Source organism: Rhipicephalus microplus, chromosome 4 (assembly GCF_043290135.1).
Source record: "Rhipicephalus microplus isolate Deutch F79 chromosome 4, USDA_Rmic, whole genome shotgun sequence".
Lineage (NCBI taxonomy): Eukaryota > Metazoa > Arthropoda > Arachnida > Ixodida > Ixodidae > Rhipicephalus > Rhipicephalus microplus.
Window position 1 is genome coordinate 49,271,935 of NC_134703.1, and position 24,214 is coordinate 49,296,148.

General features: G+C 49.6%; 1 protein-coding gene across 8 annotated transcripts in view; it reads right to left on the minus strand.

The window, feature by feature from the left end:
• LOC142814263 (kin of IRRE-like protein 2) overlaps window positions 1-24,214 on the minus strand; it is a 102,957-nt gene that overhangs the window by 24,864 nt on the left and 53,879 nt on the right. For all 8 annotated transcript variants that reach the window (XM_075892725.1, XM_075892724.1, XM_075892723.1 and 5 more), the window contains 2 exons: window positions 20,705-21,040; window positions 18,971-19,240 (listed from right to left, as the gene is read on the minus strand). In XM_075892725.1, coding sequence (XP_075748840.1) covers window positions 18,971-19,240; window positions 20,705-21,040 — 606 coding nt within the window. The remainder of the gene's footprint in view (window positions 1-18,970; window positions 19,241-20,704; window positions 21,041-24,214) is intronic.

Below are 24,214 nucleotides of genomic sequence, written 5' to 3' on the forward strand. Positions count from 1 at the left end.
ATGCTTCCGCATCTAAAAAGCAGAGGAGACAGGACTGCCCCTTGAGGTGTACCCCGCGTGCCTAATAAGTACGGGCCGTGTTCGGTAGAATTAAGGCGAATGAAGGTGGTGCAATGTGATAGAAAGGCGCGAATGTAGTTGAAAGTCTTCTGCCCGCAGTTTGTGGTAGACAGGTTAGTGAGTATAGTGCTGTGTTTGACGTTGTCGAACGCCCCGCGGAGATCGAGAGCGAGCACGGCTTTATCGTTATGGCGCATAGTAGTCGGCTCTATGATATCGTGTTGAAGCTGGAGCAGGACGTCCTGCGCCGACAGATGCGGGCGAAAGCCAAACATCGTGTCCGCAAAGGTCCTCCTGCCTCCAAGTAGGCGGAAAGGCGTTCGCGAACCATGGTTTCCATGAGTTTGCCTGCGCAGGACGTAAGTGAGATGGGTCTCAGTGCCTCGATACTAACGGACTTTGCCGATTTGGGTATGAATGTCACCACCGATGTGGTCCATTCCGTTGGCAGCGGAGAGCCGTGCCATATCGAATTTATAAGGTAGAGTAGCGAGAGGTGTGCGTGGTCGGGAAGATTTTCCAGGAGCGATACTGTGATTCCGTCGCATCCAGGGGCCGTGCCCCATCGCATTTTCGTGAGTGCAAATCGTAAATCAGAAAGCGTGTATGGGGCGTCGAGGTCGGTGTTAGGGGCGCCGGAATACGTATATGCTGGGCCTGCGGGATCAATTGTGCGGCAGATGTAGCGGTCACAAAGTTCTCGCGCGAGTTCATCCGTAGTGCCCTGAAATGCATGCTGAACACGGTGGAGCTGGCGTTGCGTTTCTCCCCTGGTGGTGGAGGGATCGAGAAGGCTTCTAAAGAGTCGCCACGCATTCTTAGAGCTCATCTGGTTAGCAGCCTTCGAACAGGTGTCTGCCCAGTTAGCATCGGAAAGTTGTGCGGAGTATGCGGCCGCCTCTGCAGTGAGCGCCTCAATGCGAGCGCGAAGTTTCCGATTAAGTTTGTTGCGTTTCCAGCGCCTTATGAGCCCGCGGGGAGCGTGCCAAAGATGTAGGAGGTGTGGATCGATTGCAGGAGTCAAACTAGAGGTTGCAAGGGTGCGAGTGTTCGCTTGTTTCATATGAAGAGCGTATGATGCCCACGCTGCATATTCGGTCGAGGAGAGGACGGCGGGAAATGGTTGCATTCTGAACTGAGTCTAATCGGTGAGACGGGCTTGGCCCCAGTGTTGGCGCATTTTCTGCCGCGGTATGAACGAAATGCGGAGTAAAAAGTGATCGCTGCCTAGGGTTTCGCCTAAATTTTCCCATGTAGCATCGCGGATGTGACGGGTGAGGGAGAGGTCGGGGCATGTGTCTCGCGTGACCGAGTTGCCGGAACGTGTGGGTTGTGCTGGATCGGTAAGAAGCGTGAGGCTCAGCGAGGAAATGAGCTCCTTGAGCTCTCTGCCCCGGGCCTTCTCGTAGTGGTAACCCCAGTGAGGGCTGGGGGCATTAAAGTCCCCTACAATCACCAGTGGTTGTCGGGCCGCTATACGCAGCGCCCGATGGAAGAGATGCGCAAACGAGGCCCTCGCAAGGCGAGGGGGACAGTACACGTTTAAGATATGTAGTGATGGTTGGCCCCTCCGCTGAGACAGCACTGATATCATGCAGTAGTCGTAAGGAAGATCCAGATCTAGGTCAATCTGTATCGCCGTGTAGGCTTTATGCACGAGGAGACATGTGGTGGTGCCGCCTACATAGGAGCAGTATCCAGAAAGGGATGGAGCAGGGCCAGATTTTTGGAGCGCCAAGACGGCCGGCTGAGAGCCAAGTGAGCTGAGGAAAAGGGAAAGATGTGATCGCTTTCGCCTGTTCCCGAAGCCTCCAGGGTTCCACTGTATGACCTCGACTTTAGACGCAATGTTTGAACGGGGCGTACGATTGGTAGCCATCGTGATTGTCTTAGGTTTTATATTTGGCCCTCCATGTCCCGCTCAGAATCCTCAGAGGCAGGGAGGGGCACAAAGGCCGGATTGTCCGACGGCGGGGTGGTGGTAGCCACCTTACGACGAAGCCGTGGAGCTGCACTTTCACTGCTCACCGAGCAGGAGCGGGAACGCGATGCCTTTGGTTGAAACTGGGTGATTGCCCAGGCTTGAATAGCCTGGGTAACCTCTACTACTATGCGTTGGACAGAGAAGCTAGTGTTGAGGTGATTAATCGAAGCTTCGACGCGCGTAAGGCGTTCCTCTATGCGCGGGGCGCGCTCCTCACTAGGGAGAGTTCGGTTAGCGGGCAAGAGAACCTGAGGTGCCCCAGGAGCCTCAAGAGCTTCTGGAGTAGATGTGGCACCGGTTCCGAGTGCTGGAGTACACATGGCTGCTTGAACCGGCGGTTACGAGGCGTTTCTGATGAAAAGAGCAAGTACCCAGTGCGTTAGCGCCCCTTCGCTATATTTTAGAGACAAAGAAGAGGCATTTTTGAAAGATAACCTGCAATGGGAGTGGACTTAGCGCGAGGACTAAGCTTGGACGTAGCTGGTGTAGCCGCCTGGACAGAGGAGGCAATACCGGATGGCCTTGCAGTACACTGTTGTTGAGCTTGAAGTCGCTTATTTAAGAGTTCGAGTTGTTTAGTTAAAAGAGAATTTTGCTTTTGATGTGCCGCAACTTGCTGGCGAAGGGCCGCAAGTTCGGGAGAAGGAGGATCGACAGAAGGGGGTGAGAGAGGCTTAGAAGCGGCATTCCCTGCCCAACTGCTCACCTCAGGTACCGCCGCTGGTGCTTCGAGCGGTGGGAATGCCTGAGTGTCGGCGTGGAGTGGTGGAGCCGACTGATGCAGGTTGGTGCCGCTGTCTGGCTGTGACGAATATGAGGTGGTTCCTCGAGGAGATGTTGAGGGCTGCTTGCGTTTCCGATATTTTCGGTATTTTGCCGATGAGCCACTGGTCCCAGTCTCATGGGCGCCGTGGCAGAGGAGGCACTTGGGGTGGCAGTCGTGGGCATTGAGACCTGCAGGTGCGGGGGTTCCACATTTGGCACACTGGGTTGGAGCGGCGTGAGGGCACTGAGGTGGTCGATGACCGATGGTACCGCACTTGGTGCATACAGGGACCGTTTTCTTGTAGGCGCGGATATACGTCGCCACGCAGTGGTAGAAGAGGAAGCGGGGTAACTTCGTGCCCTCGAAAGTCACCACCGCCGCCGCGGAATCTCCGAGTTTGCGGACCGCAAGGATAGTACCTTGAGGCCAATACAGTTCAGACTTTATCTTCTCCGGGCTTTCAGCAGGGTTTACATTGATGACGCCCTTGCATGTATCCCCTGGTGCTTTGGCGTGGCCTCGAACGGGCAGCTGCTGATCCCCCACTTGCAGCTGGAAGTCCCCGAGGAGTCGCTGTGCCATAGGCAAAATGGTGGTGGTACAGACCAAGATGTTCTGTTCCCAGATTGGCCACACTTGAATTTGCGTGGTAGTCTGGTCGCCGAGGGAGCTGCGGATGGCGTCGCCCGCGTGATCGGCCGGGACGAATGTGCGTAGCTCGCAGGGAACGCGAGGTTTCACTACTACGATGTAGTCGTCGCGAGAGAGGCGAGGAGTTTGACGCGGACGCCACTTGCGTTGTTTCGCTTGCTGCGAGGACGGAGCAGAGGTAGGCACACCACCGGAGGGATGGCGCGCCGGCGTTCCTTGCAAGGCTGGGGAATGGTGGCCCGCCGTGGCGTCTCGTTGTTGTTGAGACGCAGACTTCGATTTCGCTTGCTTGCGTTGCCACAGTCTCACCATGTCGTCGAGGTATTCATCTTCTGATGGCATAGTGTTTTCGGAGGATGAAATCTCCATGGACAGCCTTTGGCTTGAGGTAGGATCATAGCCCGTAACCACGTTAGCGGCTGCCATCGCCGGGCTGAGAGCCCTTAGCGAGGCGGCGTTGTAGCCGGGAGTGAAGGACGTCCCTCAAGTTGTCAAAACTGGACCCACCTGGACGAAGGTGTTGTCTAGGCGAAGCGGAGAACTTGGCGGTGACGATAAATCCAAGTTTCAGGGGTACCAAGGTGGATGTCCGCAGAAATAGCAGAAAATCTACGGAGGCGATGTGGAGTGCGTCCGTCACCATCGAGCGCTCGCAGCGCCTGTAGCGATGACGCGTGCGCACGCTGAGAACAGCGACGCTACGCGAGCACTCTACGCGAGCACTCTACTCCGTTTCTCGAGAGAGCAGAAATTTTTCTGCATCACACAGAGGACACCGCTAGGGGGCCACGGAGTGCGGACGTGTTGCGCGTCGGCTTCGCAACTTTCCTATGTTTTCGGTGGATTGTCGAATTTATCGTGGAAAACGCTTCTCACCATCGATCGGCGGCAGTCTCAAGGACTTCCCTGACACCAAGTTTTGCCAGGTGGGACCACTTTTTAGCCACTTATTGGCGCCTTTTATTCCACCACGAAAGCAAGAACGCCAAGTCCAGCGTCTCTGCGCACGCCATAGGCCGGCCGCTGCGGCGGTGGGGCCTGCAAGCCTAACGTGTCGCCGGACCTCCTCGGAGCTCCCGATCCCCGACGGCAGCGTACAAGGCCTTTGCCAGGGCTAAATGGATGTCGTAGAGGTAGAAGGAGAGGACATTCGGCCGGAAGATTTCGGCGAGGGAGCAGGATGGTGCAGCGTAAAGAGAACGAAACAGGCCGACGGCGCGTCCGAGTCAGCGCAAGACCAGAAGACGGAGACGCAGAAACAGGCGGCTGCCGCGGAGACTACAGGGATTGCCCCGGATACTGCCACAGTGGCGCAGAATAAAAAGAAGTGTGCTCGTTACTTGCAGCACCTCGCTAAGGCGAGCCGAATGCCAGAGCTACCGCCCGATGACTACAGGATCATTGTGCGCCCCCGCGGCGGATTCAACGGGGCTGAATACAAGATAGATCGCATTTACTGCTGCCTTCGTAACGCGGCAGGTATCGGTAGAGAAGCGGCTAGAGAGGACAGCATCTGCCTAAACATTAAACAGAACGTCGTGGTGCTCAGCACTCCGTCCGCGGACAGAGCCAAACGCTACGGAGCCATCAGCAAGCTTTGCATCGGGAACCGAGAGTTCGAGGCGAACGCCTATCAGGCCACCCCGGAGAACACTTCCAAGGGCCTGATTAGGAACATTTCCAAAGACGAGAGCCCGGAGGACATCGTTAACAACCTAGTGACGCAGCGCAACCCCGGCGTGCTGCATGCCAAGCGAATGGGCACCACGGACAACATCATCGTATTGTTCGACGGTTTCCATGTTCCCAGACACGTATACTATGGACCTATGCTTGTGAGATGCTCCCTCTACAGAAAGCACATCGACGTGTGCTACGCGTGCGGGAGGCTGGGCCATCGCTCCGACGTGTGTCCTAACCCTGCCGACAAGATTTGCCGTGGCTGCGGAAGCAGTAACCCACCGTCTGACCATCACTGCGAGCCGCGGTGTCAACTGTGTGGCAAGCATCATCTCACGGGTGACCGCGTCTGCAAGGCGAGATACAAGACTCCTTACATAGTCAAGCGTCGCCGCCTAGAGCGAAAGCGGCGTGAAGAAGAGCAAGCGGCCGCAGCGTCCGACAGCATCTACAACAGCGGCATTAGCACCGAAGGCAACGGAGGTTACTACAATCATTATCCGGCGTTTTACAGTCATTCATCCAACGCCACCCGAAGAGGACGCTCGACAAGCCGAGACGCGAGAGGCGGCGGCGGTAAATCCCGGTCCCGCTCTCGCAGCCGGACACCAAGGCCGAGAAGCATGTCGAAGACGCGCTGTGGCGCCGTTCCGGGCGCCGCAGCTGTCAACCAAGGCATCCAACAAAGTCAGCAGCATCAGACGTGGCGGCAGCCGCAACAACAAGGACCCATGGGCACATGGCAGCAGGTGAGATGGGCGGATGTAGCCGCCTATCGCGCCGGCGGCGTTGTTTCGGCGGGACGTCCTGGCGGTCCCGCCGTCGGTGGCGGCGGTGGGAGCGAGCTCGAGCTAGCGGTAGAGCGAGCGCTAGAACAACGCCTAGGACCATTACAATCGATAATTTCAGAGCTGAAACGCGAGAACGCCGCCCTTAGAGCGGAAAATTCCAAATTGAAAGGAGAGGCTCCACGAATGCAACAACCGCAGCAACAGTCGACGGCGCCGCCACCACCGACGCCTCGGTCTTCGACTCCGTCGAGACCCGAGGCGGCGGAGATGGACACGGATGACGAGAGCAGTTCGGGAGAGGGGGCAGGCGGACGCGAAGACCGCCCGTGTATCGCGAAAAGGATAGCACTAGATCCTGCCAGGCACGAATCCACACAGCGATTTGGCCGTTATGATAAGCTACATAAACAAATCGATACTATCGAGACCAGCCTCGATGAACGTTTTGCTAAACAGGTGGCACAGATGAATGACATGTTCAATAGTGCGATAGCTAAGCTCTCTGAACAAATGACACAAATGCTCACCGCGCACACGGCGCGCATAGAAAACATTGAAGCGCGACTCCCGCCATCTGCGGGCAGACCGATTAGAACGGTGAGTAAGCCCTACGCTAGACAGCAACAGAGTCAGCAGCAGCAGAACGCGCTGCGAGACGCCGAGCTGCAGATTCAGCCGCACCCCAGTCGCCTCGACGGCGATGGGCTAAATTAAACACAAGCATCACCATGGCTAGACACGCGCACACTCACACTAACACTCACAAACAACAGTACACGATCTGGCAGTGGAACTGCCGGGGATATAGGAGGAAGCGGGGAAATCTCGAGCAATTTATTCGAAGCCGTGAGACGAAACCGGACATTATCCTTTTGCAGGAAACAAATTATCCGGCAAAACTAGCTGGTTACAAAGCCATAAATGCGGCCGCGGCGGACAACAGGCGGAAAGAAAAACGTGCTACACAGCGCTCGGCGCGTGGTGGGGCGCCGGGGGCGGCCGCGGGTCGCCGAGGGCGGGGCGATCCGCTCTTGTCGTCGGCGCGACCGCGGTCGCTGCCGTCGCCCCCGCCGCGTCCGGCGCCGGTCGCCGCCGTGCTAGTTAGACGTAACATCACGGTGGCGCAGCGCGAACTTGAGTGCGTAAGGATACCGCATGTTTTTGTAGAATTAATTCCTAAGCGCGGCCGAGGCCTGTTTGTACTTAACGTCTACAGTAAACCCACGCTACAGCACCGATTTGGGGAGATGCTCCGGAGAGCAAGCACGGCCGCCAACGGCGCACCTCTGCTAGTTGCGGGTGATTTTAATGCGCCCCATGGGGCCTGGGGATACACGCGTGAAACGCTCAAGGGCAAACACCTTTGGGAAGACTCGCAAGACCAACGGCTTGAACTGATCGCGAACCCCGCCGATCCGACGCGCCGGGGTAACAGCGTGAGCGCAGACACGCTACCGGACCTCGCGTTCGTGTCGAATGTCACAGCGGCGTCTTGGCAAAACACGCAGGAGGACTTAGGGAGTGACCACTCTCTGATAGAGATTACGGTAGACACGGGCCCGAGCGTTCGTAGAACATACTCTGAAAGCACAGGCCGTAAACTCAAATTAGTGCAGTGGGACGCGTTCCGCAAAAAGAGAGCAGAAGGCGGGCAGGGCGACGAGCCGATCACGGATATAGACGAGTGGACCGCGACGCTCAATCGGGACGTAGACGCGGTAACGTGCCACATCCCGCCCGAAGCGAAGCTCGAAGTAATCGACAGCAGGCTCCTACACATGTGGGAAGCAAAGCAAGCCCTACTCAAGAGGTGGAAACGCCAAAGACATAACCGGGCGTTGAGGAAACGCATAGCACGGTTAGACAGAGAAATTGAGGAACATGCGTTTCAAGTCTGTAGGTCACAATGGGAAGACCTGTGCAACGGCCTCGAGCGACAGATGCGCAGGGCGAGTGCTTGGCGCCTTTTCCGGCACCTATTGGATCCGGAAGATACTCGTGCCGCACAAGGCCATAAAACTCGGAGACTTGTGAACGATCATAAAGGCGATGACCTGCTCGGTGCAATACGTGACCGTTACTTTAAGTCGGCAGAGAGCGTCCAACACGGTGGCATCGCCGTGTGGACACGGTGGCATCGCCGTGACAATGACGCCTGACGTACCGCTGTTCATGCAGGTCCTTTGCGCGTGCCTACGCTTCATAACCGGAGGCGCCGCGGAATCTTTTCAAACTGGAAGCGACGAGCTTCGCTACGATGCCGGCCTGCCGCCATCCTTCTGTGTGGGCGGTGATCCCTTCCGGCTTCATGAGGGTGTCTGCAATCAGCAGCTTGGTCACATCGACGATCATTTCGGACAGCCACCCGGGAGCACGATGACGTCAACACGCATGCCCACAAGGGTCCGCCTGTATGCTTTAAATCTGGGACCATCGCCTACCTGCTTCAGTGGACACGGTGGCATCGCCGTGACAATGACGCCTGACGTACCGCTGTTCATGCAGGTCCTTTGCGCGTGCCTACGCTTCATAACCGGAGGCGCCGCGGAATCTTTTCAAACTGGAAGCGACGAGCTTCGCTACGATGCCGGCCTGCCGCCATCCTTCTGTGTGGGCGGTGATCCCTTCCGGCTTCATGAGGGTGTCTGCAATCAGCAGCTTGGTCACATCGACGATCATTTCGGACAGCCACCCGGGAGCACGATGACGTCAACACGCATGCCCACAAGGGTCCGCCTGTATGCTTTAAATCTGGGACCATCGCCTACCTGCTTCAGTGGACACGGTGGCATCGCCGTGACAATGACGCCTGACGTACCGCTGTTCATGCAGGTCCTTTGCGCGTGCCTACGCTTCATAACCGGAGGCGCCGCGGAATCTTTTCAAACTGGAAGCGACGAGCTTCGCTACGATGCCGGCCTGCCGCCATCCTTCTGTGTGGGCGGTGATCCCTTCCGGCTTCATGAGGGTGTCTGCAATCAGCAGCTTGGTCACATCGACGATCATTTCGGACAGCCACCCGGGAGCACGATGACGTCAACACGCATGCCCACAAGGGTCCGCCTGTATGCTTTAAATCTGGGACCATCGCCTACCTGCTTCAGTGGACACGGTGGCATCGCCGTGACAATGACGCCTGACGTACCGCTGTTCATGCAGGTCCTTTGCGCGTGCCTACGCTTCATAACCGGAGGCGCCGCGGAATCTTTTCAAACTGGAAGCGACGAGCTTCGCTACGATGCCGGCCTGCCGCCATCCTTCTGTGTGGGCGGTGATCCCTTCCGGCTTCATGAGGGTGTCTGCAATCAGCAGCTTGGTCACATCGACGATCATTTCGGACAGCCACCCGGGAGCACGATGACGTCAACACGCATGCCCACAAGGGTCCGCCTGTATGCTTTAAATCTGGGACCATCGCCTACCTGCTTCAGTGGACACGGTGGCATCGCCGTGACAATGACGCCTGACGTACCGCTGTTCATGCAGGTTGGTGACCGGAAGGATAGCTTCCGTAGCGATTCCATAGCTCTTATAGTGCTGCCGTGTCCACAAGTTTTGGCTGATTGTGTATGTGACTGTTTTTCTATTGTGGGTCTGTTGTTGAGTCTTTCTGGCGATGTCGAGCTGAATCCGGGGCCTATAACGGACGCCGTATGCAAAGAAATGCTCCAGAATCAAAAAGAAATTTTGTCTAAACTAACAGCGGTTCAAGAAAAGCAAAATTCGTTTGAAACTAGAATTCTAGACATGCAAAATCGGCTTCTTGTTATTGAGACTAAGGTGCAAAGCTTAGATGAGACTCGCAGCAGGCTCGCAACTCTTGAAACAATTGTGGCTGAATGTCGTGACAAATCATCTAGTCTGCTTGATCAGGTGGACGATTTGGAAAATCGTTCGAGAAGAAACAACCTTATCATAAGGGGAGTAGCAGAAGATGAGAATGAAAAAGAAGAAACTCTACTAAAAAAAGTAAACGAAGAAATCTTTAGCTCTACCCTAAAGGTAAACATAACGTCTATTGAGAGAATTCATAGGATAGGAAAAAAAAATTCTGGCAAAACTCGCCCCGTCATCCTTAGGCTGGCAGACTATAGGGATAAAATGAAAGTCTTGCAGAGGTGCTCAAGACTGAAGGATACGGGTTACAGTATCAGCGAGGACTTCTCAAAAAGAGTACAGGGAATAAGAAAAAAACTTTGGGACTCTGCTATCGAAGAAAGAAAGGCAGGAAAGAAGGTAAAACTTGTTTTTGATAAGCTGAAGGTAAACAATACTCTTTACTGCTGGAATGAAGCGCGTGCCGAAAGAAGCAAGCTTGGAAATGATGATGCAACACGTGATAAGTGACAGGCACAGGGACAGAAAGATAATTTTAAAATAATCAATTTAAATGCCCGAAGTGTATCAAATAAATCACATATGCTTGAAGCCTTGGTTATCGATCACGAACCTGATATTGTTTTAATTACGGAAACATGGTTGCACGAAATTATACCTGATACTGAAATCGCTCCACCCGGTTACTCAATGGTTCGGAGGGATCGTGATGGAAGAGGGGGTGGAGTTGCTTTCTTAGTCAAGAAAGGCGTTAATTATAGTTCCCTGGACGCAGCAGATGGTATTGAGGCCGTATGGATTAAAACAAAACTAAATAATCGCACCGTGTTTATAGGTGGGGTCTACAGACCTCCAAATTCCCCTGTTGAGTACATTTTGCAACTAAGAAGATTCATGGACAGCCACTTTAGAGAAAAAGACAATATCATCTTACTAGGTGATTTCAATCTTCCGGCTATTGATTGGCATTCGCATGTGGCCGTCGACTCACATGATGCTTCTTGTGACTTATTTCTCGACTTAATATTCTCTTTCAATTTACATCAGGTTGTAAATGAGTTCACTAGAGTATGTGCAACACGGTCCTCTGTACTTGATTTAATTTTATTATCCAACGCTTTGACTTCATATGTGAATGATTGCCTTGTTGAAGAGGGTTTATCAGACCACAAGATGATTATACTGTCCATGAGTATGTCGTCGTGCACCTCACAGCAGAAATCGGGCATCACTTATCCGAACTTTCAAGCTGCCGATGATGTTAGTGTTTTGGATTTTCTTGAAAGGTCGTTTTGTAACTTCACTGCTATTTATGAATCAAATGGTAGCTCTAACTGCTTGTGGGAATATTTTCATAATATAACAATGGAATGCATTAGGCGGTTTATTCCTAAAAGTTTTAAAAAGTGTAAAAGAAATAACCCTTGGATCACGAGAGATATAATTCATGTCAAACGGAGGATTAAAAGGAAGAGAAAAGCTTGTTCTCGTGATCCAAGTGCCCAGAACAAGACTGCACTTCATAACATGAGGCTTGATCTAAATCGTCTTGTCAAGGAATCTAAGGAAAGATTTTTTAATGTAACATTGAAAAAATTTCTGTACGAAGCACCTAGCAAATTCTGGAGGTATGTAAACCCGTCCGAGAAACAGAATACACCGGTCGATGAAAAAATTGCCCTTGAACGCGCGGAAAATTTCAATTCATTTTTTTCTTCTGTTTTCACCGAAGATGATGGTACCCTTCCGTCCCTTTCTGACGCTTCCAATCGCCCTCCGGTATCCGACCCGTTAATCAACGAAGAAGGAGTATTAAACCTTCTTCTACACATTGACATTAAGAAATCCGCTGGTCCAGACGGCATTCCGAACGAGTTTCTATATAGATATGCTCAATGGGTCGCAAAGTATCTTACTATAATCTTTCAAACTTCAATTAATCAAGCCTCATTTCCTGTAGCCTGGAAAGAAGCTAAAATAATACCAGTTCACAAAAGTGGGAACACTTCAGAAGTGGGTAACTACAGGCCTATCTCTCTTACGAGTACCTGCTCCAAACTGCTTGAGCATATACTGTGTAAGCATCTCTCTAATTATTTAGACACTCACAATTTATTATCACCTGTGCAACACGGCTTTCGAAGGGGATTATCTACAGTAACGCAGCTTGTTGTTACAGTTCACGATTTTGCGCAGGCAATTAATCGACGGGAACAGATTGATCTAATATTCTTAGATTTCGCCAAAGCCTTCGATAAGGTCTCGCATCCCAAACTCTTACTAAAAGTAAATGAAATATTCAGAAACTCAAATATTACTCAGTGGTTCATTTCTTACCTTCATTCTCGTACACAGTACGTAGAAATAAATAAAATTAAATCAAAGTCCAGACCCGTTATATCCGGTGTGCCTCAAGGCAGTGTTCTGGGGCCTCTTTTATTTCTTATTTTTATAAATGACCTGCCCTCAGATTTGTCTGTTCCCGTGAGATTGTTTGCAGATGACTGCGTTATATATAACAAGATCACATCCCTGAGAGACCAGGTAGACCTGAACAACAACTTAAACAAAATTTTACTATGGTGTAATGAATGGCAGATGGTTCTAAACCCCGTAAAATCAGTTTGCATGAGCATAACAAGAAAAAAGGTACCTCTCAAATATAATTACAATATTGGTTCCCACGATCTAAAAAGGGTAACAGAATATAAATATTTAGGGCTAATATTCACTCCAGATTTGAGGTGGAATACTCACGTAGACGTCACCTGTAGAAAGGCAAACAAAACTCTATGGGGTCTGAGGCGAAGGTTACATGACGCAACACCCGAAGTAAAAAGTCTTGCGTACAAAATGCTAGTACGCCCAATAATTGAATATTGTAAAATAGTATGGGACCCTCATACCACCACTAACCTACATAAACTGGAGAAAGTTCAAAGAATGGCTGCCAGGTTTATATTCAATAAATATCAACGCATGCACTCTGCTTCCGATCTTTGCAACCGTGCAAAACTACAAGCCTTAGAACTTAGAACTAAGTATGACCGTTTGAAATTCCTATTCCTCATTATTCGTAGTCAGGTTAAAATCAACTCATTAGATTTCTTTGAAATTTCTCCAGATCCGCGCTCTAGACACAAACACACTTTATATATACAGCCACCAGCCACCCGAAACAACGCATTTAAATACAGCTTCTTTCCGAGGGCAATTAAAGAATGGAATGAACTACCAAACAAAGTCGCGATGTCTTCCTCTATCACGGCGTTTTCTGCAGCTTTAGAATCGCTTATTTTTTCCGAAATAGATGCGTCATAATTCACGATGTCAATGTATATTGCCTCTCGCTTTGTTAATTGTTGTTTTCTATGCGCAGAATGCAAGTGCACATGCCTGTGTTTAACTTTGTCTTTTAGTGTAAATACCTGTGTTCGCTGTATGTCTCTATTTTGTAACGTATTTCATGACCATTTCTTTCATTTGTTTTCCACTCCTGTAATAACCCCAGCTGGGGTTGACAGTATTAATAAACAAACAAACAAACAAACAAACAAACACCCAGATTATGACGGCGTTGCTAATGAGCAACTAGACGCCGAATTTAGCGAAGCGGAAATTCGGGCAGTCCTTTTTGAACTAAACACCCGATCGGCGCCCGGCCTGGACCGGGTTTCGAACAAGGCTCTCCGCAACTTAGATGACGAGTCAATCTCCCGATTTGTGACTTATATCAACGAGTGCTGGCAACGCGGTTCCCTTCCTGAAGCGTGGAAAAGAGCTCGAGTTATCATGATTCCTAAACCGGGCAAGCAGGTTGCGCTTGATAATCTAAGGCCAATTTCGCTCACGTCTTATGTAGGAAAAGTTCTGGAGCACGCAGTCCTCAAACGCGTGACTGACTTTCTCGAAGTCCGCGATGTATTTCCGCACACCATGCTAGGATTCCGCCGCAATCTCTCCGCACAAGACGCGTTGCTTCAGCTGAAGCACCACATTGTTGATGACATTACCAGCTCAACCAAGGCGATCCTTGGCCTAGATATTAAAAAGGCCTTCGACAGCGTTAAACACGAAGCAATTTTAAACAGAGTTCAAACATTAGGACTAGGACAAAAAACATATAATTACATACGTGACTTCCTTGCCGGCAGACGCGTACGCGTCGTCGTTGGAGATGTGGAACTGCAAGAATTTGAGATGGGCTCGAGGGGCACGCCACAAGGCTCCGTAATTTCGCCATTACTCTTTAATTTAGTTCTATTGGGGCTACCCGAGAAATTATTAGGCATACAAGGATTGTATCACAGTATCTACGCGGATGACATCACCCTCTGGGTTCCCGGCGGAGGTTGTGATGGTCACGTCGAGCGTACGCTCCAGGCAGGAGTAGACGAAGTTCAGGAGTACTTGCGAGGAACGGGCCTCGAATGCTCGGCAACCAAGTCGGAACTTCTAATCTACAAACCTACAAGTAGAGGTCGCAAAACCCCGCGCGACGAGGAAAGGGAGTGCTACAAAATAAACGTTCTATTGGCAGATGGCACTCCCATTCCACACGTAGACAAAATTAGAATTCTGGGGTTACACCTGCAGGCAAACGGCCATAATGGTGAGACGGTGCGAAGACTACGTCGTTCGGTAGACGACACGATCCGACTCCTACGTCGTATCACGAACCGACGTACTGGTATGCGCGAACACTGCGCGATCCGTCTAGTGCAGGCGTACGCAATAAGCCGTATAACATACGTTGCCCCCTACCTCAAATTGCTAGGCTCAGAAAAAAACAAGATCGAATGTATAATACGAAAAGCTTTCAAGAGAGCAATTGGAGTTCCACTGAATGCGAGCACTGAAAAGTTACTAGAACTTGGACTGCACAACTCACTCGACGAGTTAATTGAGGCCCATGTCGTTTCGCAAAACGAACGCTTGTCGGGGTCTAAGACGGGTCGACACATCCTCGAGTCACTTGGCATCCGGTACCACACTCAGCAGGGAGAAAAAGCGGATGTTCCTGCCTCGGTCCGCGACCGCCTAATTGTTCCGCCGCTTCCTAAGAATATGCACCCGACGCACCACGTCGGGCGCCGTAACCAGCGAGCTAGTGACCTTCAAAAGAAGTACGGCACTAGCGACGAAGTTGTGTACGTAGATGCCGCGAGATATGGGGACGGGAGGCACGCACACGCCGCTGCGGTCGTTGACCGTGCGGGCAAATGCCTCGCGAGCGCCACGGTGACCACGGGACATACGGAGGCGGCCGAGGAAGCCGCGATAGCCCTAGCAATCGCCACGGTGCCGAACGCTACGATCGTAATCAGCGACTCGCAGGCAGCAATCCGCGGCTTCGCGCGCGGCCGCGTCTCGCGGGAAGCGGCCCGCATCCTTAAGATGTGCGGTGATGGTGACTCAGCGTCGCGATCGCCACAACAAAATTTAACAGTCTTCCTCCTTTGGACCCCGGCACACACCGATGTCCCGCTTCCGGGCAACGAGGCGGCCCACGCCGCGGCTCGAGGTCTCACTCGCCGAGCCGCGGCACATTCCGTGGCCGCCGCCTCCGCTCCCGAGAACGGGGCTTCTGATCTGCCGGATCGAGACACTTTGACAGACACGCAGCGACAACACAGACCACAATGGTCGTGGGGTGATCGTCTCATCACGTTCCGAGATATTACGCAACACTACAGACTGGAAAGGCGAAAGTTCCCGCCACCGCATGACAAATTAAACAGACACGATGCCGTAAGCTATCGCTTACTACAAACCCACTCTTACCCCAGCCCGGTCGTCTTACGCCACTGCTACCCGCACTTACACATTACCGATCTATGTAAAGCATGCGGGCACAGAGCAACGCTGCGCCACATGCTCTGGGAATGCGCCGATAACAATGGTCGAGAAACGGCCGCCGTTCGCGATGAGCCTATGGCGGCTGCCAATACCAGGCAACAAGAAGCCTCGAGCTCACTCGTTCCCGCCGCCGTCCCGTCTGCGGGAGCCGCGGGGGACCTTCTCCGTCGGCGACGCCGCCGCTGGGAGGCGGCGCTCAGAAGCTCGGAGCTCAACGACCAGCTCTGGGCTGTCCGGCAGGCCGAAGATGCCGCCCGAGTTCAGGGACTCAGCGCCGCCATCTGAGGCCACCAAGACCAAGCTGCCGGCCAAGTTCTAATAAAGTTTCCTCTCTCTCTCTGCATCACACAGCCGGGTATCTAGCGCATTTCTTTTTTACAACATTTTATGTATTATCCTTCGTGAAAGAGGGTGGCCGGCCTTTATGATGACAATGTTGAGTACAAGGGAGACAACAGTGAACGATTATCTTCTGTATATTACATTAAGTACTTGTTATAGTCGTTAACAATATTACCCCGACCAACCACCGTTCTGCTCCGCAGTATTAAGCCCATAGATTCAGTCATGAGTGGGAAAGCCGAAAACTGCCTGTTAACACTCTTCTGTGTATCTGCTCAAGACTCCTGTCCATTCGTGTAAAAGAACAACAGTTTTAGGCATATCTTCGTTATTTGTTCCCCGAACTGTACTCGGACAGATCTTGCTGAGGGACTAGCAGGCGAAGCCTCCCTCACGCAGACAAGAAAATTGGGAGTCCAGATGTGTCCGCATACTCACACGGATACTGGAAACTGAGCTCGCTTAAATGATGTTACAGTAAGGTTATTACGGGCAGTACATGGCGAAGATTTCGGACTGAAGAGTACGTACATGGACGAAAAATGTAAGGACAGAAATGAGCACCGTCATGCCTTCGTTTGCTTCGCCATGCCCTTCCTATTGCGTCCTACAGTATCGCTCCAGTTAGCAGTAATGAGTCCTTGTGAAAGTGTTGCAAAGTCAGCATGTTGGTACACGTGCCCCGCCGCGGTGGTCTAGTGGCTAAGGTACTCGGCTGCTGACCCGCAGGCCGCGGGTTCGTATCCCGGCTGCGGCGGCTGCATTTCCGATGGAGGCGGAAATGTTGTAGGTCCGTGTGCTCAGATTTGGGTGCACGTTAAAGAACCCCAGGTGGTCGAAATTTCCGGAGCCCTCCACTACGGCGTCTCTCATAATCATATGGTGGTTTTGGGACGTTAAACCCTATATATCAATCAAGCATGTTGGTACACGTGCGTCAGCCTTCCATCAGTTATCGTAAGTGACCAGTGGCATTGTCATCTTGCTGACACTTGTCGAATCAGTCAGTGTAGACAGGTTTGTTTCAAGTCGGTATTCGCCTAAAGGGCCATTCAACAGGCTCCAACTTTTTTTTTACACCACGCAAACAAGCGCATCTTTCATACGCCTGATCAACCTCCTTCCACACACAGTGACGCCAAATCGGTGATTGGTGACGTTGACTTCATTTTTGTTTGCTATGACCTGGTTTAGACCAATCGACGAGCTGTGTGCTGCGTCACGTTGCCGATCGCCGAATTGACGCCAGTGCGCGTGGAAGGAGATTGGTCCGGCGTATGAAAGATGCGCGAGCTTGTTTGGGGGGTGTAAAAAATTGCAGATCCCACGTACATTGGGAATCGACGATATGTGAAGCACGAATGGGAAATGTTGATAGTCACTTTAAAATCAGCACAACGTTACGAGGTGTAGGTAAATGATGCCATACATGACTTCCTTGTCATGATTATCATATTTGATATGTCGCTTACCTTCATCATCTATTCAAGTGACGTGATACGAAATTCAGTATGTGTGGAGCTAGCGAAACGGCCGCAAGCATGCTGTGAGCGCGTTATGTTGTCGTGTTCTTACGTGACACGCCTATCAGGGTTATCATGTTTGCACCAGTGATATATTTCGTCATCCATTCACGTCATGCAACATCAAATTTGGTATATGTCGAGCTAGCAAAATGGTTGTGAGCGCATCATGAAGGGCCCAATATACTCCAGTGTGGCGTGGACGCGCGCGCACGCTGGGCCCAATGACGCTACGTTAGCAAAACGCGAGCACTCTATACTCTGACGCCAGGCACAACCAGCGTCCATCGGCGTGGCCCAACGGCAACCGGCGCGAAATGTGACATGCTGCATTTCGCGCCGATGCGTTACCCAGACAACACTGCGTCTCCCTCTTTTCGTGACGGAGGAATGCTGAACGCGCTGAAACGTGCAAAAGCAACGCAGCGCGACGCGCGCCTGCGAGTATATGAAAGGACCGGCGCATGGCCTAGCAACGCCGGCGAGACGCGACGAAATGAACGCCGGCCAGCACGCGTACCGCGTCACGTCGAAATGTATTGGCGCCTTGACTATGACAAGTAGTCATGTTCTCACATGACACGCATCTCATGATTATCATGTTTGCACTATCCACATACCTTCGTCATTTATTGGCGTCACGTGATACCAAATTTGGCATATGTGAAGATAGCGAAACAGCCGTGAGCGCATCATTAGAGTGGAGTGCAGTCATGTTGTTGCATGACACGCATGTCGTGATTATCAAGTTACAATGTGTCATTTACATATATTGTCCATTCGTTTCGCGTAATACCGAGTTTAATACATGTAAAGCTAGCGAAACGGCCGCGAGCGCATCATGACGGCCGCGAGCGCAGCATGTAGTCATGTTGTTACATGACACGCATCCCATGATTATCATGTTTGCACCAGTCACATACCTTCGCCATTCATTCAGCTATTGTATTGCCAAATTTGATATATGTAACACTAGCGAAACACCCGCTAGCGCATCATGAGCGTGGCATGTAGTCACGTTGTTACATGACACGCTTTTCATGATTTTCTTGTTATGGTCTGTCGCTTTTGTTCGCCATGCAATCATGCCATATCATACCAGTTTTGCAACATGACATGTGAACGAAACCACCGCAAGAGGTGCAGGACCATGAAATGTAAATCATGACATTCATGACATACATATCATGATTTTCATGTTAGGACTAGTCAAATGTGTTGCTCATGCAGTCATGTTATGCCATACCAAGTTTGGTATCGATAACAATATCGAAACGGCCAGGAGAGCTAAAAGTCGTAGGCGGATAGATAGATAGATAGATAGATAGATAGATAGATAGATAGATAGATAGATAGATACGCTCAAAGTCGCCGACGTTCGCTAAGAAATGCTTCGCATTTAAAAGTTAGAGCCTGTTGAGTGGCCCTTTAAGGAACGCCAATATGTACAAAATGTCTGAGATGACCGCGTACTCACATCTAACGTTGAGGTAGTATCCGAATGAGGCGAACGTTCCTAGGTGATGAACGGCGGCGCAGCGGTACCAACCGGCATGTTGGCGCTCGATGGCCGAGAAATTGAGGTATCCGTCGGGACTCTGTGGCACTGGAGGGGGTCCGTCGTCCTTCAGCCATCGTGGTGCGCACGGTGGATTGGCGTCCACGGCGCAATGCAGGGACACTGGCATCTTCTCCAGGATCGGGAAACCGAAGCCCGGCTCCCGGGATATTGAGAAGGACGGCACGTCTTCGAAGAGGGAGTACAGACGCACTACTCAATGAGTTTTTCGGAGCTGCTGTTTACAGTAGGCAAATCTACTATGATTTCTCGCTAAAGCTAAAGTTAACACGTTCAGGAGTCTCTACTCGACTAGTACTGATAGTCAGTATGGTTCCTTTGTTTTTCCTGCCAATGTGTCCGAAGGAATCCACGTTTAGTAATCCCATTGGGGTCAGTGTGTCCTTTTCATAATGTACGGGTGTACATAATGATCAAGTTTTCTTGGTCAATTCGCTTCGCAGTATCATTCGAAAAAGCTACTACAAGCTGACCACAAACAGAGTAATATATCATAACAAAAATAAAATTGGAAATCCTGCAAGCTTCTGCCTGCACTGGAAGCACGTACTCATTTGGCGATTACAATTTGCCCCAAGAAGTTGGAGGCCGTAAATCGTGCGTGTATTTTCTGAACCTCACGCTTGATCTATGCACGCATTAACGCTGTGGCTACTCAAGATCCAGAATTAGTTCACACTTTATTTTGTAATGTTTTATTGCTTGCATGTAAATTAACGAACGCGAAACATAGTTCTACCTTATAGGTTCTCCTCTTCAACGAAGCTTTAGTGTAAGGATCAGTTCGGCTAGTGGGCAGCACATGCTCTCGGTGGCATTACATCAATTTCATATAATTCAGAGTGGAATTAGTTATAAAACCTTCTTGTAGAGTTTCGCTAGACATTAAAAATGAACGCGGAATCATCAGTTGATCATCATCATCATCAGCCTGACTACGTTCATTGCAGGACAAAGGCCTCTCCCATGTTCCGCCAATTAACCCGGTCCTGTGCTTGCTGCTGCCAATTTATACCCGCAAATTTCTTAATCTCATCTGCCCACCTAACCTTCTGTCTCCCCCTAACCCGCTTGCCTTCTCTGGGAATCTAGTTAGTTACCATTAACGACCAGCGGTTATCCTGCCTTCGCGCTACATGCCCAACCCATGTCCATTTCTTCTTCTTGATTTCAGCTATGATATCCTTAACCCCCGTTCGTTCCCTAATCCACTCTGCTCTCTTCTTGTCTCTTAAGGTTACACCTACCATTTTTCTTTCCATTGCTCGCTGCGTCGTCCTCAATTTAAGCCGAACCCTCTTTGTAAGTCTCCAGGTTTCTGCTCCGTAGCTAAGTACCGGCAAGATACAGCTGTTATATACCTTCGTCTTGAGGGATAGGGGCAATCTACTTGTCATAATTTGAGAGTGCTTCCCACATGCATACGCTCGGTTGATCAAGTGAGGCCAAATGTAAGGCCAGGGTGATAAAGAAGTATGTTGAGAGGCAAACTTGTTGCCTGTGCTTTGACACCACACGAAAAGGAATGAAAGAAACTGCGTATTCCTTGAGGTAACTTTCACAAACAGCTGTTTACACAATTCACGAAGCAGCGACGAGCATTGATGAAAGAAAACAATGATGGGCACTCACATAGAACATCTAGAGAGGCGGCGACGGCCGTAGAGGTTGGCCACGACACGTGGTACACGTGGCAGGAAAGCTGGACTCCGTGCATGTCTCGCGACGCGTTCAGGCTGAGCACGCTGCGCGTCGTGTACGAGTCCTCCTGCGGAGAGAACTCCACGAACAACTGGCTGGCTCCGGTCATGTTGATCTCTCCCAGCATCCAGTGCATGTTTCGAACGGCTGGCACGGCACGGCGTGCCACGCAACCCACTTCCACCTCCTCACGCTCTTGGACGGTGACGCGGGAGCTATCTTGCAACCGCTCACCACTCACCGTCAGAAAAGGCTCTTCAGGAGCACCTGCGTAGCATGATTAAGTTTTTCAATGATATTGTGACGGGAACATTGCGCTCATGTGTCCGTGTCAATTATTGCTACCAGTCCACCACGGCCGATGAGTGGTTACCGTGCTCGTATGCTGATCCGAAGGTCAAGATTTCCATCCCGGCAGGCGCGGTCGCATTTTAGAGGAGGTGAAATGGTGGAAAACCGTGTATAGTGAAGTCAGTGCACATAAAGAACACAGATGGTAGAAATTTCCCGAGCCCCCCTGTTTTGACACTATTTGCCTCTCGGCACTTTTGGGAAAACTGAAGTGTTTTGGTATTATTGATGACGCTTATAACTTATTTTACAGTTATCCTACATCACGAAAGCAAAAGGTACTAATTGACGGTTATCTATCTGAACCAACGACTGTAACGTGTGGTGTCGCAAGGATCCGTATTCGGTACCATTTTATTTGCCTTGTATGTCAATGATTTCCCGCAGGTACTACAGTCGTCTAAAGCATTAATGTATGCTGATGATACTGCAATTTTGTTCACAGGTAGTCAACTGAAACCTTACAACATGTTTTGTCCAACGAGCTACTCCTTATTTCAGTGTGGTTTCACGCGAACCAATTGCTACTAAATACAGATCAAACAAAATATATTATTTTCGGTCAAGAGTGAAAAGTCTCGATTATGCCTCAATTGACGTATCACTAAAAATCAATCGATTGATTGTGTTCCGTCTATTAAATATCTAGGCATTATATTTGACGATAACCTTGACTGAAAAGAGCAAATCAACACTGTTTGCATAATGTTGTCTTTCAGCAGCTACACTCTGATACGAGCACATCAAAACTTTGACTTGAGTTGAACGCGGACATTATATTTCCGCATATTTCATTGCCACCACAGCTATTGTTGTGAATCGTGAGGCCTAACGTATACGTCATACCTTAGTCCCCTAATCCGATTACAAAAACGAGCTGTGCGTCTAATTGTCCCCGTTGCGTTATCCTTCGAATACTCTTTTCAGAGACTGCGTATACTGCCATTTACAGACGTACGCAGCTACAGGATTTCCTGTTTAGTATATAAAATAACACGCCTCTTTTCCGCGCCATTTTGACGTTTACGTCACTAAATACACGACACGCTAGTATTAATGATATTAACCTTCCTTTATGTTCAAATGTATATGGTGAAAGACTGATACAATTTTCTGATGCTAAGGTTTAGAACAATTTGCCTCTGAAAATAAATTGCCATAGAAGTTTTGGCATATCCTGCAAACGATACTTTGTTGCTAACCAAACATTTTCTTGAGATTTTAGGCATTCTTTTAATTGTTCTCCTGTGCGTTGGCTGTATTAGGTGACCATTGGTTTTTTGTTTTTTTTCCTTTTTTGTATATAACTAGATCGCACAAGTATGATGCTTTCACAATTGTTTATTTTTTTCCAAAAAACTGCTATTATACTATTTTTTTGCTAAAATATTTTTGTATTGGACTCTTCAGTAGCCGCTTAGGCAATGGGTTCAAATATTTCTGTACGCAGTTTTTTATATTATATTGCAATAAAATTCCCCCTATTGATTTGATTTGACCCTCATAGTCATATTGTGGTTTCGGGACGTGACACCAAAGACATTATTATTATTATTATTATTATTATTATTATTATTACTATTATTATTATCAGTAACTATACTAGCTCAAAACAAAGAAAAACCCAAAGAACTACGGCACACCTGTTCAGCTTTGTAAGGCAGTCGTGCTGGCTAATTTTCACTCGAACTGAAAGCTTTTTCTGTGGCAAAGTAAATTAGCGTACGTATCAACAGTTAAATATTCGTTGTCACTACGTAAAACATTACATTTGACTGAATAGCGATGCCAGTATCCTTGGTGAATTTTACTGAAATGCTCAAGCTCCCCACCTAGCACCAGCCCCAACGACGTGCCTGTTTACAAAGTCAACTATCCGAAACACACTAGCAGTAGTTCAGAAGCAATAAACATTCACAGACATAGATAGCACACTCCAGAGTATATAGTAGAGTACCCTGTACTCTAAATCGTTACCCCTTTTTTTCCAATCTTCCCTCTAAATCGTTTAAGATCTCTACTTGAAACTGGAGCAGCCTATTGAGCCCCATTGTAGAGAAAACCGCTCTCTAAATGGTCGAACATTGTTCGAAACACTAGTATATACGTGCATTTGTGATGATCTGCAAAATGTGAACGAACTTGTTGAGCTTACTGTATTTTTACTTTGTGTGATTTCGAATAAATCGACATAAATGAGTGTTTGTGTCATCAGAGAAATCGATAGCCGAAATTTACTTGTTTTCATCGTTTTGTTTGTTTATGTATAATTTGCTTGTATTATAAGACTTGCCATGGTACGAAATCTGGCTGAATTCAGTCCACTGCAGATTGCACAGGAGTTTAGAGCTCTCCTAGAAAATTTTTTATGCATAGCCTTTCAAGAACTACGAAATGTATCCCACTTAGTCATAACACTTGTTACCTCAAACATATGTTGCAAAAAAAAATAGCGCCAAATATACTTTACAGTCATCGGATTCACCTTCGCTGCAGTGCTAGCGGCAGAGCAGTTGTGGCCTTGACGTTGTGAAACAACCGTCGCAGCTAATTTGAGAAAACACTGGTGAAATGTGAGGCTCGATTTTGTTTTTCAAGTTAGTGCCATGCATGTCCAAGGACTCTCTTCGGAACGAAAGGTCTTTGTTAGTAAGCGAATGGGGCTTCTTTTTTTTTAGGTTTCTTCCAAGTGGGAAGAGCAAACACCTCTCAGTTCCCCTTCTTATCTTTTTTTTATGAATTGAACAAGCACATCTTTCGCAGATCGATGTCTCTGAACAAGAGTCGGGCGAGGCAAGAAAAACAAAACAAAACAAAAAACATAGAAATAAGATGGAATGGAGCTGTCAGCAAACCGGGAATTTGAGCCGCTCAGCGAATTGGCGCCATTCAATTACCGACTGGGTAAACACACTCTTGTCTTTCTCACTTTCAGCTATGCCATATATACTTTTCATTATCTCTATCCAATTAAGCGGATGTTCCACCTCTTGTGCTCTGGTCGACTTTCTCGGAAATGACGTAAGAGCCTTTTCATACCCTAAAGTGTCTGAATTGGTGCAGGAGCCGAAGAGTAAACAGAATTCGAAG